Here is a 12400-nt window from a genome sequence, read left to right on the forward strand (position 1 = left end):
TGCCCTAAAGAAAAGAAATACAAATCACGTGGAACCAGGAGAAATAATTCTTCACATTTGAGGGATTTTGTCATTCAGTACTTCTGTAAGTGTAGTTTTATGTTAGTGAAGAATTCCATCATTTCAGTTAGATGAATGAAGAAACTATTTCGTCATTTTTCTTTTTAGTCATGTGTATCTGAGAATTCAGTCCTCCAAAATTAAACGTGTGCTAACATTTTTGAAAGTCAGTGTTGCACAAGCAATTATAGATATACGAGAAACTGTATAGAGCACTAGAAAACTCCAAGAGTCATAGTTAATTTAAGCAAGAAAATAAACCTGACAGAAGCCTTAGAAGGGAAAATAATGTTAGTACTGAATTCTCAAGCTCCAAAGGTGTTTAAATCCCTGTTGTGTTACCAGATCTCTGCAGGTGGCTCTTCTTCCTGCAGAGGTCTCAGAAACTGGTGGAGTTTTAGGTGAACTCAAGGATCAGCCAGACAAGAAAGGGAAGCTCTGAGCAGTAAACTCTAAGGACCTTTTCTAATGAATCAGAAAAATCATTAAAAATTCTGAGTCATTAAGCCTGCAGAATTTTGTAGAGGGGAGCTATCTAATGTGTTTATCTCCATTTACAAGCGTTTTCACCCCTATTTCTCCTCATACTTTATCGTGGCTACAGCTAAGCTATTTAATAAGTGCAACATAAGCACATTCAGTACATGTGTTTACATATGGATACAAATGCAGATATGAGATGCAACAGCTTCCTACCGAGTGAAGAGAAAAAGGAGTATGAAAGCTACTCTGTTAGCTCATCTGTTAGATCCTTCTGTGAGGCCATCTCTTTCCAGTTTTCTGCTTCTATGAGGGACAAGAGGAATATTTGAGGTCCAAAATAGCTCTCCCCTTGCACTCTTTTTAAATGCTTCAATTGATTCTCATTAATCTCTGCCTTCAGTTTAGGAGCTGAGTAAGCTGCTTCTTTCATCTTAAAATTAAATTTGTTTGATAGATTATTATTATTATTATTAGACAAGGAAAACCCACCTGTCATTTGATACATTGGCTTCTGTTCCTTCGGACGTCATTCATGGATCATTCACTGCCCTGATCATTGTCATCACTTTAGGCTATATTTCTAGTCATTATAGAAAAATCATCATCTGGTGATTTCCAAATTATTTTTCATTTATAAAATTCTCTTAACACCTTGACTTTTGAAACATAAATCTAAAGCTATTTGGAGTGCTTTAAATAAAATACTTAGCGAAATACAAAATCAATAGGTAGCATAAAATACTAACATAACTGACTGTGAAAACCATGTGTAAATTATATGGGAGCCAAACAAGTGCAGAACGGTAACCTGGCAGCAGCTCAAGTTTTCAAAATGAAGTTGGAAGGAATGGCAACCTACAGGCACTGCTCCAGTTTGATCTTGCACATTGAAGTGTACACCTCAGTAACCTGGCAAAGTCTGGGGACTCTCCTTTTCAGCTTTCAAAATCTATTCCAATGAAACTTGTCTTTTCAAAACAGAAGAAGGAAAAAGATTGTAGAGTCTCTCCAGCATCATGATTAAAAAAATTGAAGTGTATAAAAGGACAGAGCTGAGGGATAGATGAGATGTTGCTCCTCCTTCAGTGACTACATCCTGTATGGAAACTAAGTGCCAAAGTACACCTAATCCTATCAGCTCTCACTCTGCTGAACACCGTTCTGGAGCCACAAAAAAAGTACAACAGAGCAGTGGCAAGATTTACTTCCAGCACATCATTGATGATACCTGAATGCCACTGCAATGCCTTCTCCTGATTAGGTCTGGCTGAAACATCAAAAAAACAACAACAACAACAAACAAACTAACAAACAAAAAACCCAAACCACACAGGGCCAGTTTGGTTGTTTTCAAATTTTTGCATGTGGACACATTACCACAGATCCACATTTAAGCAATATGCCACTTAAGCACAGGGCAAACAACACAAAGCCTAAATCTGTGAGTGACATGGAAGGACTCACACTAAAGGGAAAAGACTTAAAGCATTCGTTTTTGGGTTAGGAGACAGCACTTTTGTTATCAGTGTACAGATAGATTTGTATGTCAATTCATAGACTGCCTGTTTCACTCTATTGAAAAGGCAGACAAGGTTGATTAAAAAGGTCTTATTTGATTTGACTCTGAAAGTTTTGCTTTGTGCCACAGCACTATATGTATGGTAGTCAGCAAACAAATATTCAACTTTGTGAACTTTACTGCAATAGGAAACCTTAGCCACAAACAGACCAACAGATGTGCATATCTGTTGACATTTTTAACAGGTGGCAGTTCTCTTGTTTTTAAATTAAATTATTCACATGCTTAAGGCTGAGTGCACGTGTATATGTTTGCAGAATCTGGGTAAGGCCAGATATCTAAGTGAGGATCTACTGATAGACAATAGAAATCATTCTTCTCCAAAGCCAAATATTCACCAACTCCTTAACCAGGTCTTCTTATCAAAATGTTTATCTTTAGTGCTATGCTTGCTGGCTCCTTTCTCCCTCTTCTAAAATCTATAATACGATTTAAGTGAAGGAAGGTTTGTAAGGAGAAGTAATATCTTTTAGCAGAGCAGCTGATACATATCTCTTTAGACCATCAGGGTTACAACAACACGACAACTGTAATTTCGTTAGTCATTTTAACAGAATTGAAATAATGGCCATGACCTCAGCCAAAGCATTTTGAGTATACTTTTTTCCTATAGAGAACTGGCAATGTACCATAATCTTGCACTAACATGTCTGTCTTTATTCAATTCCATGTCTCCTGAATAAGGCATAACAAAAAAAAAAACCCCTTGCTTTCCTCTTTCCATGATAAAGTAGGTACCACCATAAAGCTAACAAATTTTAGTCTGATGTGTAACTGGTAGAAGGTTTTCAACAGACCAAATGACACTGAAGAATTTAACTACCTTGTTGGGTTTAGAAGTTTTTTTTCCTTTTGTTGTTGTTGTGAGGTTTTTGAGGGGAGAGGTGAGGGCAGTGGTCAAGGGTTTTTTTAAACATGCTTTCACACTGTTTTTCAGTATTCATAAATATGTCACTTCCTTGACTTCCAAAGCACTTTGCCTTAGAACTGCAGCCTGTTGCATCTAAGATGTCAGATTCTGCAATGACTTAAGAAGTCTTGCTACTCTTGCCTGGGATTGTGCTGAAAGAGGTTGCATTTACTAATTATGTGTACATGGCTGTGCAGTCAGGAGGTAAAACTTGAAACACCACCTAATATATACAAAGCCAGCAGTTGAGGAAGGGCAGTTGCTGCACTCTGAGATATGATTTAATGAATCTTGCAGAGGCTCTGACAGAAATGTAATTTGCCAAACCCAGCACATTTTTCACTGCCAATTAATTAAACAGCCTTACTGATAAAAAGTGTCCAGTAAATTAAAGAGCTGCAAGCCTAGAACTTCACATTATCTAATTGTGCTACAAACTCAGCTACTGAAATAGATATGCCTGGTTATCAAAAAGGCTATGTGAAAAGCAGCTTTAAAAATGTTGTTCCCCACACTATTCCTTAAGGTTGACTTATAGTTCTTTCTCACTGTAGCTCTTAATTCTCATGTGACTTACACGATTACCCAGTGACAGCAGTGAGACAGAGCTCCCAGCTCCAGCTATCAATGCCACCAAGTTAGAGTGTGCTCTGCATGGCAAAAGTTGCCAGAATTAGTCTTTAAAAGGTTATCCTTCTCTCTCAAAATTCAGAAATCTTTTTATCCATTCTTGCTTACTGTTCATAACTTCACAATCACAATTTCAAAGCCTGGCTACAAACAGCCATGAAAAATGACCCAAAACAATGTTCTAGAATGGAAAGAAGTGCATTATGCAAACCAGAAGAAGAGCTCACTCCCCAGGCAAAGGGCTGTAAGAGGAATGTATCACTTGGTCCTTACCCACCTAAGTCATTTCACATGCTTTTAGCACACAGTGCTCTGTGGTTTTAAGCATGCAGAAAGTAAGTTTCTGGTCTCTTCCCAACCATGAAGCTTCACAGGTTTTTCCTGCAAACCAGAACTACTTTGGGGAATGTGAAAGAATGATCTTCCCCTTCATAAAACATCATTGAGAATGTGTTTGCCAATGTGACACATGAAAAAACTCAGAAAAGGTTATAACACTGCATTTTGCCTGTTTTTATGGAAAAGAGACAAGAGAAGGGCTCCTTAACAATTTAACACCTTCTAGTGACTTCTAAGAGCCCTGTATTTTTCTGTTATTGCCCAGCCATGGAACAAAACAACATGAAATTTGTCTCTCCATGAATTAAAACTAAATTTTGAAAACTTTAGAGTTTTTAAAATATTTTTCTTTTAAAAAATTCTGAATCATTTGAGTTCTTGAATTCAACTCTTTTTAGAATAAAATAACTATGGAATTTTTATCATCCTATAATCTAATCTCTTGTTCTGAAACTAACAAAATTGGCCATAAAATTTTTCATACAGGAAAAAAAAAACTTTAACACAAAGCTCTTCTCTGAAGAGTGAGAAAGGCTAACAGGCTGAGGCAGATCTCTGTATTTTCTGAGATTTTCTCGTTGCTGAAAGTTTTGTGAACAAACCAGTCTTTGCCACAATAAAAATCAGTATTTCACTGCTTCTCAGAAAGCTACACACCACTATTGCACTTCTTGAAAAAAGGAAACAACCTATAGACATGCTTTTAAATCCAGCAGCCTGTGGGTTTCTCCTTCCTAGTTGCTGGTGATCTCAAATACCTTTTCTAGAAGTCTATTATTAATGTTTTCCTTCCCCCAATATTTTGTATTTGGAATAATAAAATATGAAGACAACTGTACAGTTCACTCAGATCAGGAAAAATGTCAGTCTCTTGTATGGTACAAAGTTTTTTTCCATCATAATCGAGGTACTATGAAAATTAAAACATTCATGATTGTGGAGCATTCACATGCTGTGACAATGAAACCTGTTGATCACCAGCTAACTTTTGTGTTCACCCTTTGAAGTGGGGACTGTACCCTCATACCACCCAAGCTCTCATAATCAGAGCCCTCTCCATAATTCATAGAATCATAGAATAGTTTGAATTGGAAGAGATCTTAAAGATCATCTAGTTCCAATCCCCTTTGCCACAGGAAGAGAATCTTCCACTCGACCACATTGCTCAAAGCCTCATCCAGCCTGGCCTTGAACACTTCCAGGGATGGGGCATCCATAACTTCTCTGGGAAACCTGTTCCAATGTCTCACCACTCTCACAGTGAAGAATTTCTTCCTAATGCCTAATTATCACTTCTGTCTCACCCTACAGTTAAGTGAACTTCAGTGGTTTCAAAAGCTGAGATTACTTCATCTGAAACAAAGTTACTCCATGTTTTTGATAGAAGCTAATGTTTGAAACTGAAAGCTCAAAGTGGTTAGAGCTGAATCAAGTAATCAACACACATTTGCTCAAAAGCTAGGAAAAAGTTGTGGTTGCAGGTTCTATAATAAACATTTTATTTAATTCCCCACAAAAGCTTGGTTTTTTCAGTGGTATCATTGACAGACTGCACTCCCATCATGCAGATATTATTATTGTGTATAACATCATGGTTGTTCTGAGAAGCAGGCTGGGTTCACAGTGAATAATAAATTTTTAGGTTACTCATATTTAAGAAGTCCTTGTGAAATTCATAGTTTCCCAGCCACGAAATTTGTACACTTTATACTTGCTTCACCCTCCTTTAGATTCTTTTCCTGGAGTTAATCTCATATAATGTGCTTTAAATTAAGCATTCAAAGCAACGTATAATCTATTCCAAGGCAATTTTGCTTAAAGCACATTGATAAAAGCTGTGTCATTTGTTAAAAAGAGGGGTTTACTAGTGAAAGTAACTGTTGTCACCGGTGTCTCTGGATTATCTCCTCTTAATGAGTTCATTCCAGGTGTCTTACTTTCTGGAGTAGTTTAAGTAGTGTAAGTAAACACACACTGCACACTGTTAATATTTAGGCAGCTGCTTGAATGACTATTTGTATAATCATTACAATTTTTGTAGCAGTTGAGCCTTGATCTAGGTCTCAGTTGAGCTGAATATTTTTAATGTAATAACGTTTCACATGCACAGTAAAAACTGCAGTACATTACACTGTCTGTTTGCTATTTATTTCTGAACTAGCTCTGCAGTTCTTTTATTGAAGCTGGAAGTTCATTGTAGCAGAAGCCTCAGTGAAAAAAAAAAATCACACAACTGAGTTTCAGGTAGGGCAAAAAGCAGAAATCCATGCCTTTTAGCACCACCACCGACAGCCTTTGTACGGAGAGACCTGAGGCAGAGAAACTGCCACAGACTTTAGACTTTAATGAGGCTGCATGTCAGCAAATGCAGGAAGGAAAAAGGCTGAAGAATTGCTTTAGGCAAAAAAATGTGCTAAAGATGTATGATTGTAGTCAGACAGAAACCTCATTTCCAGGCAGGGTTGCTTCATGTTGAAAACAGTGTGTTAGATTTTATGTCTGTCTTGATAATGAAAACAGTATTTAAGGTACAGTTATTCCTAACACAATTTGCTGGATGTACATTATCAAGATCACAATAATATTTTTTTGAACCCTAAGTTTCACAAAATAGGATAATCTATCCCAACTCTGTGACTCCAGCAGTCCTTCCTATATGGTAACCCTTGAGGTGAATTAAGTTTTCAAAGCACACTCATAAAGGTTCCGATATTCTACCCTCCAGAGTCCTCAACAAATCTTTCAGTTCTTCTGAAAGGAGATTTTAGGTATTTCTTATATTACCAACTACCTGTATTACATATTGTCTCTGCTTAAACTCTGGAACACCTAAATCAAGAATACCCATCTTTTCTGATGGAGTGAGTTTTCCCCTGAAAACTTTGCATGCTCAAAAGCCACAAGACACAGATGACAAGGTTCTCTTGGGTACAGAGATGGGAAGCTATAGGAATAATGTGTTCTGATTGCTTTTCCAGGATCTCTCTACTCCTCTCTGAAGTGGGACTGGTCAGGCAGCGGAGACCAAACAGTGATCTCAAACCTGCTGCTGTCACAGGAGATTACAAAATTAAAGTGTACCAAACAACCAGACATCTGCAAGCAGCTTGAAGCACCAAAATTACCACTTATCAAGAACAGCTTACATAGAACATTTATTTACACAGTCCCCAGTCACGAAATGAGCTATTTCTTCACTATTTTTCTACTTTAATTGCCTGACTAATTTGTTACTGTTGAGTTCCTGGAGCTCTATAGTTCAACATACAACAAAGTAACAGTACTTTTTCAAAATTCAGTAAAGTACTTGCAAGTGAAATAACAACTATTCTAAACTAGCATTTTAACCTACTGATTCTTCTTTATTGTACACACAGCCAATTAGACTCACTTAAGTGAGGGGGAAAAAAAAAAAATCATTGCAACAACTACCTTGTCACTGCAATTATAGCAAAGATCAGTTTGTTTATCAAGATGATAAAAAAGTAATAATGGCTTTGGCTTTTTCAAGTGTGATATATTTAAATATATGTGAATGGGAAGAGCAAGTTTGCTTTTTTTAAATGGAAAGAAATATTTTTGTTTATAATAGGCAATTTTCTACATTGTGTTACTTTCCTTTATTAGTATATGAGGACAGTATTTCCATATTATAATCCAAAAAACAATTAAAGACAAATGGTGCAAACCCAGCAAACCCATTCACATTAAATTTGCACCAAGTATAAAGAAATATTACTCAGGTGTATCTAAAGATAGATGTTAAAAAGTTAAGATATTCTCTACTTGGATTGCTTCCTGTGAACTGCAAACTTCCTTGCTCATTTTCTAAATAACACCTACATTAATACATGTTCTTGCCACTGAATTGGCAAGATCAAAGAGCACTGGATAAATAAACAATATTCCCAATGTCTTTAGTAATTAAGCACTGCAATTACTGCAGAAAGTATACTACCCCATTTTAGTTCACCTCTCAGATAAATGTTTCATTAGAAATTATAGCTCTTGATGCTTTCTTTTAAGTGGTCTTCTAAGCACTTTAACGGCTGTAAATTCTAATTGAAAAATAGAGGAGGGAGGGCTTGTGTGGTTTTGGTGGTTTTTTTTATCTTGATTTGCCTAATCTGAATCTTTTGGAGTCCAAGCCTTTTTTTTTTTTTTTTTTTTGTATGGAGTGTCTGTCATTAAAAATCAAATTCAAATTGCACTGATATTTTAATGCACTAGGTGGCATAATGATATTCACATTAGAGCAAATTAAATGCTTCACTAGCACCCAGTACTCAGTTGGATAATAGAAACCACTCTTTCTGACAAAAAAAAAGTCCTATGCTAACTTTTGTAATGATAATACTGTTAACTGATAGTACTAATACTGTTAATCCTCTTTTTTTTTTTTCTTTGAAAGAGTACTTCAAATTTTGGAAGAAATAAACCTCTCTTTTTTAAGTAAGACAATATAAAAAACTGGGGTATTGTTCCCATCAAAATACTGGTCATCCAAAACATGCACTTTCCATTGATTCCCTGTGTCAGAATACCTTGTTGCATCTAAATAAATGTACAAAAAGGATGAAAAGAGAACACAAAGAGTAGTAAAACCTTCTTGCTTACTATCATTTCTCAGCAATCTGAACTGGCAAACCTGGGCTGTCACATTCTGATAGATTATTTACAGATGACATATGGTTGACATGGCCTGTGTTGTTTAATATCCATGAGCACTTGGAGGCACATTAACCTCCTCGCAGAGAAAATGTCTTTGTTTCTTTTGCCATAAGAAGTCACACATTCTCACCCAACAGAAACCCAGGCCACAAAACATACCGTACTGTGTGCTGGACCCACATAACATACAGATCTTCAGAAACACAGTTTTGGGCAAAGAAGTTGACAGTGTGATAACCAAATCTCCTTTCATAAACCTGTCTGTTCAGTCAGGTGAACAGGATTAATGTCCAGGCCCTCATGTTCCAGACTTAAGTTTTGCCAAGAGGTGATTTAAGAATTGAAGGTCCTTGAAGGTGGGGATTTCAGTTAAAAATCCTTTAAACCCTGCTCCAATCCTGATTGTGGTAAAGCTTACCCTGATAAATTTAACTTGTGACAAACATTAAAGTAGATTAAAGAAAGATCTTGAAAGTTGTCACTTTTTCTAGTATTCCTGTTTCATCAGCTTTGATATGGGCCACATTAAACACATGTTGACACTGCCAGGAATTGGACCAGGTGAGATAAATCAATCTTTTTCATTTCTAACTCTATTAATTCCTCTATTATAGTGGACATAATGAAAGATCCTTTTAGACTGATTCTGGTGTCAGTCTGAAACAGCATTATGTCAAGAAAAATTTAAGTCATCTTCATTTACTGTAAGCTCAGAGACTTGCTTTTTGCTTCAGATATTCTGTCACAGTTTGCTTGAATTTGGGGCAGTAAATTACAAGATACGTCAATGCAAAGTGGCACTGAAATCATTTATCATTAACTTGAAGAGGCCATTATTCAGCTGTGGAAGATGACTGTTTTATGAAATACAAAGGATGAGATCATAATTTAGTGACCAGAAGTGTTCATTTTCCAAAACATAGCAGTATGTAGTGAGAAAGAAATGGAGCCTAAAATGTTGATATAATTTTATCTGGATAATGTTTTGATGTTGGTCATCCCAGTTAAAATTGGCTTTCGTGAGACCTGCTGCTGATTAGCAGACACATTTTTTGCTTGGCTAACAATTATATCTGTCCCACTTCTTTGTGTGTAATTATAACTCTCACAAGTTGCTTCAGTACCACAAGCAGCTGCCCTACCAGAGCATCACGAAAGGATTTAAAGAGGTATAAAGCTTTCTCTCCTTTAAGGATTATGTGAAACAATGGAGTTTCTAAAAAAACACTCCAGAGAATCCAGAAATTGTAATTTCTCTAGCTTTTTTGACATAGTCACCAACACGTTTATCTGTTTTTTAAAAATTATCTCCACTTAGGAACCTTATTCGTGAAAGGATAATAGAATAATGCTACTGCTGCAGCTAATTTTGTAAAGGCCAAAGATGTTTTCAGCACAGAGGAGGTGAGCATAGTGTGGAGCATCATCAGTATCAAACACCACCATATTATCAATTCCTAGAAGAGATTAAAGACAGCACTTCTCTGTTTTATGATGCAGTCAGTAAAGAATACTGAAGTGCCTACCTTTTCCAGCTGGTGCATCCCTTCCTCTACGCAGCAAATTGATGCCAAGGTTCTCAGTGTCTGGGGATAAAGACATCTGAAACAATCCTGGCGACAGATCTTAAAGAGAGTGACTACACCTCCTTCCTGCAGGGGAAAAATAAAAATCAGGAAAGCAGCACTGAATGTTTGCCTAGTATTTAACCAAGAATAGGCTGGGGGGTAGATTCCTTTAGTAATTTATCCAAATTACTATAACAACACCAAAGTGATGTTAAGCTCACACAGAGAACTCAAGTTGATTAATGCTTGTACACTAAGTGATGAAAAAGTAATATAATCTCAGTAGGAGGTGTGCTTAAGTGATTGACTTTTACCAATTACAAGCTCCATTTAAATTAAACTTGACATTCATGTGAAAATTACAAAAAATCATCAATAGGTGGCAATTAGAGTGACATTTAAGTGATAGTTCAGCCATATTCTATTAGTATAAAGCAGATTTTTGTTAGCATATATTTCCCATTCCTCTATATTTCTGAACTCCACACAATATTTACTTAATGCTAAAAATTTGAACGAGAAGGTCATGTGGTTGAAGAGCTACTAAAAATAAGGTAGAAATATGTGTCAAGTTCTATACAGATACAATTCCTGTCTTCATCCTCTAATGGATAAAATTTGCATTACTAAGCATTTTTCTTTAAATGCAACAATAATGACAGAGACTTGGGTATATATTAGTTATCCTTAAATATTTCCAGTACAGCTTGTGTTAGCAAAGTTCATATAACAAATGGAAAGATATAAATAAGTACCAACAACATATGCACTTCATGTGGTGGGGATTTTTTTAATTATTTTTCACTTCAAAATGTTCTGCTATCAGGTAGATTACAGGTGTCTTATATTATGCAAGACCAGACACATAATGGAGAGAAAAGCATTTCAAATATTGATTACAGACAAAGATCTCAGACTAAAGTATTCAGATCACAGCAGTAAATTAAAAAATAGTTGAAATCATAGATCAACTATAAAATACACCCTTCTTCTTAAGTCTGTTTCTGTAGCCTTTGTTTAATTTTTTTTTTTAGATTAATAGAAATAATATTTTTTTGTTCCTCAACCATTTGTATTATTTGAAAGTTCAATAAGTTGTACTGACTTAAAATCTCCAGGCTACAATTCAAACTCCACTCATTTTCAGAATTCTATACTTTTGTACTAGTCCTGCTTGAATACAATAAAGAATAATAGAGCAAGCAAAGCCCCCTATTCAGTGTAAAAAAAAATTATACCAATTTATATAGAATTAGAGAAAATTAATACTTCAATATATTTTTCAGATGGAAGTTTTATATCATGCCTTTACATATGTATATGGAATTTCTTTGACATCAGTGGAAACACTAGGCTTACTGAAGTTTGCTAAAAGTAAAACTTATTTCTGGAATTGTAAGAAGTGTTCATGTATCTGTATGAGTTATTTTATATCTGACACTGTTATATATAGCCTATTGCAGAAAGGTATTTCTGAGTCTTTAAATTAAAAAAGAGGCAGTACACTAAAAAAAAAGTTCAGTTATATTTTTCCTTCCACAAAAGGATACTGGTATTTCACCCAAGCAGTAACTAAATTATCTGTAAAAAATATAGGGGAAAAAAGCTGTTACGGTGTCATCCCCAAGCCAAAGGTAATGGTTTTGTTAGAGTTTTTTTTTAATTTCATTATCGATTTGAAATTTCCTGCAGTTCTACAAAATCAGAGATGATCTTAATCTTTGCTGCAGTCATAATAAGTAGAAGTTTATGGACAATACTAGTAGAAGCTCAAGCCATGTTGGCACATTTGCTTCAAGCCTTCTCTGTGACAAATGGGTGCCCTACTTTTCCCTTTGATGGACAGGAAGTGATTTATCACTGCATTCATCAGGAGGAGATCTAAACTGTTTATTTTGTGCCTTGTGTGCCATTACCAAGCTGTAAAATATTGATCATGAGTAATGAACCTAGAGATCTGTAAATGAAATATAGGATAGGTAGAAAATATTGAGCCTGATTCTGTGGCTTGTCAAAATCAATCCCCTCACTGGGATGAGAGCATTTCTCAGAATTTATTCAGCTTTTTTAAGCTTCATCCCCTGTATCTTTTGCAATGATGTCAAACTATTCCATCTGACAGGGATATACACAGATTGGCCAAATGGGTAAACAGTACCA

The 12400-nt window shown here is 35.8% G+C and overlaps 1 protein-coding gene across 1 annotated transcript in view; it reads right to left on the minus strand.

The window, feature by feature from the left end:
- INSC (INSC spindle orientation adaptor protein) overlaps positions 1–12400 on the minus strand; it is a 139831-nt gene that overhangs the window by 37265 nt on the left and 90166 nt on the right. The window contains exon 9 of the mRNA XM_029961031.1: positions 10199–10324. Within this exon, the coding sequence (XP_029816891.1) occupies positions 10199–10324 (126 nt within the window). The remainder of the gene's footprint in view (positions 1–10198; positions 10325–12400) is intronic.

Source organism: Manacus vitellinus, unplaced genomic scaffold (genome assembly GCF_001715985.3).
Source record: "Manacus vitellinus isolate BGI_N305 unplaced genomic scaffold, ASM171598v3 scaffold_30_pilon, whole genome shotgun sequence".
In the NCBI taxonomy this organism is placed as follows: domain Eukaryota; kingdom Metazoa; phylum Chordata; class Aves; order Passeriformes; family Pipridae; genus Manacus; species Manacus vitellinus.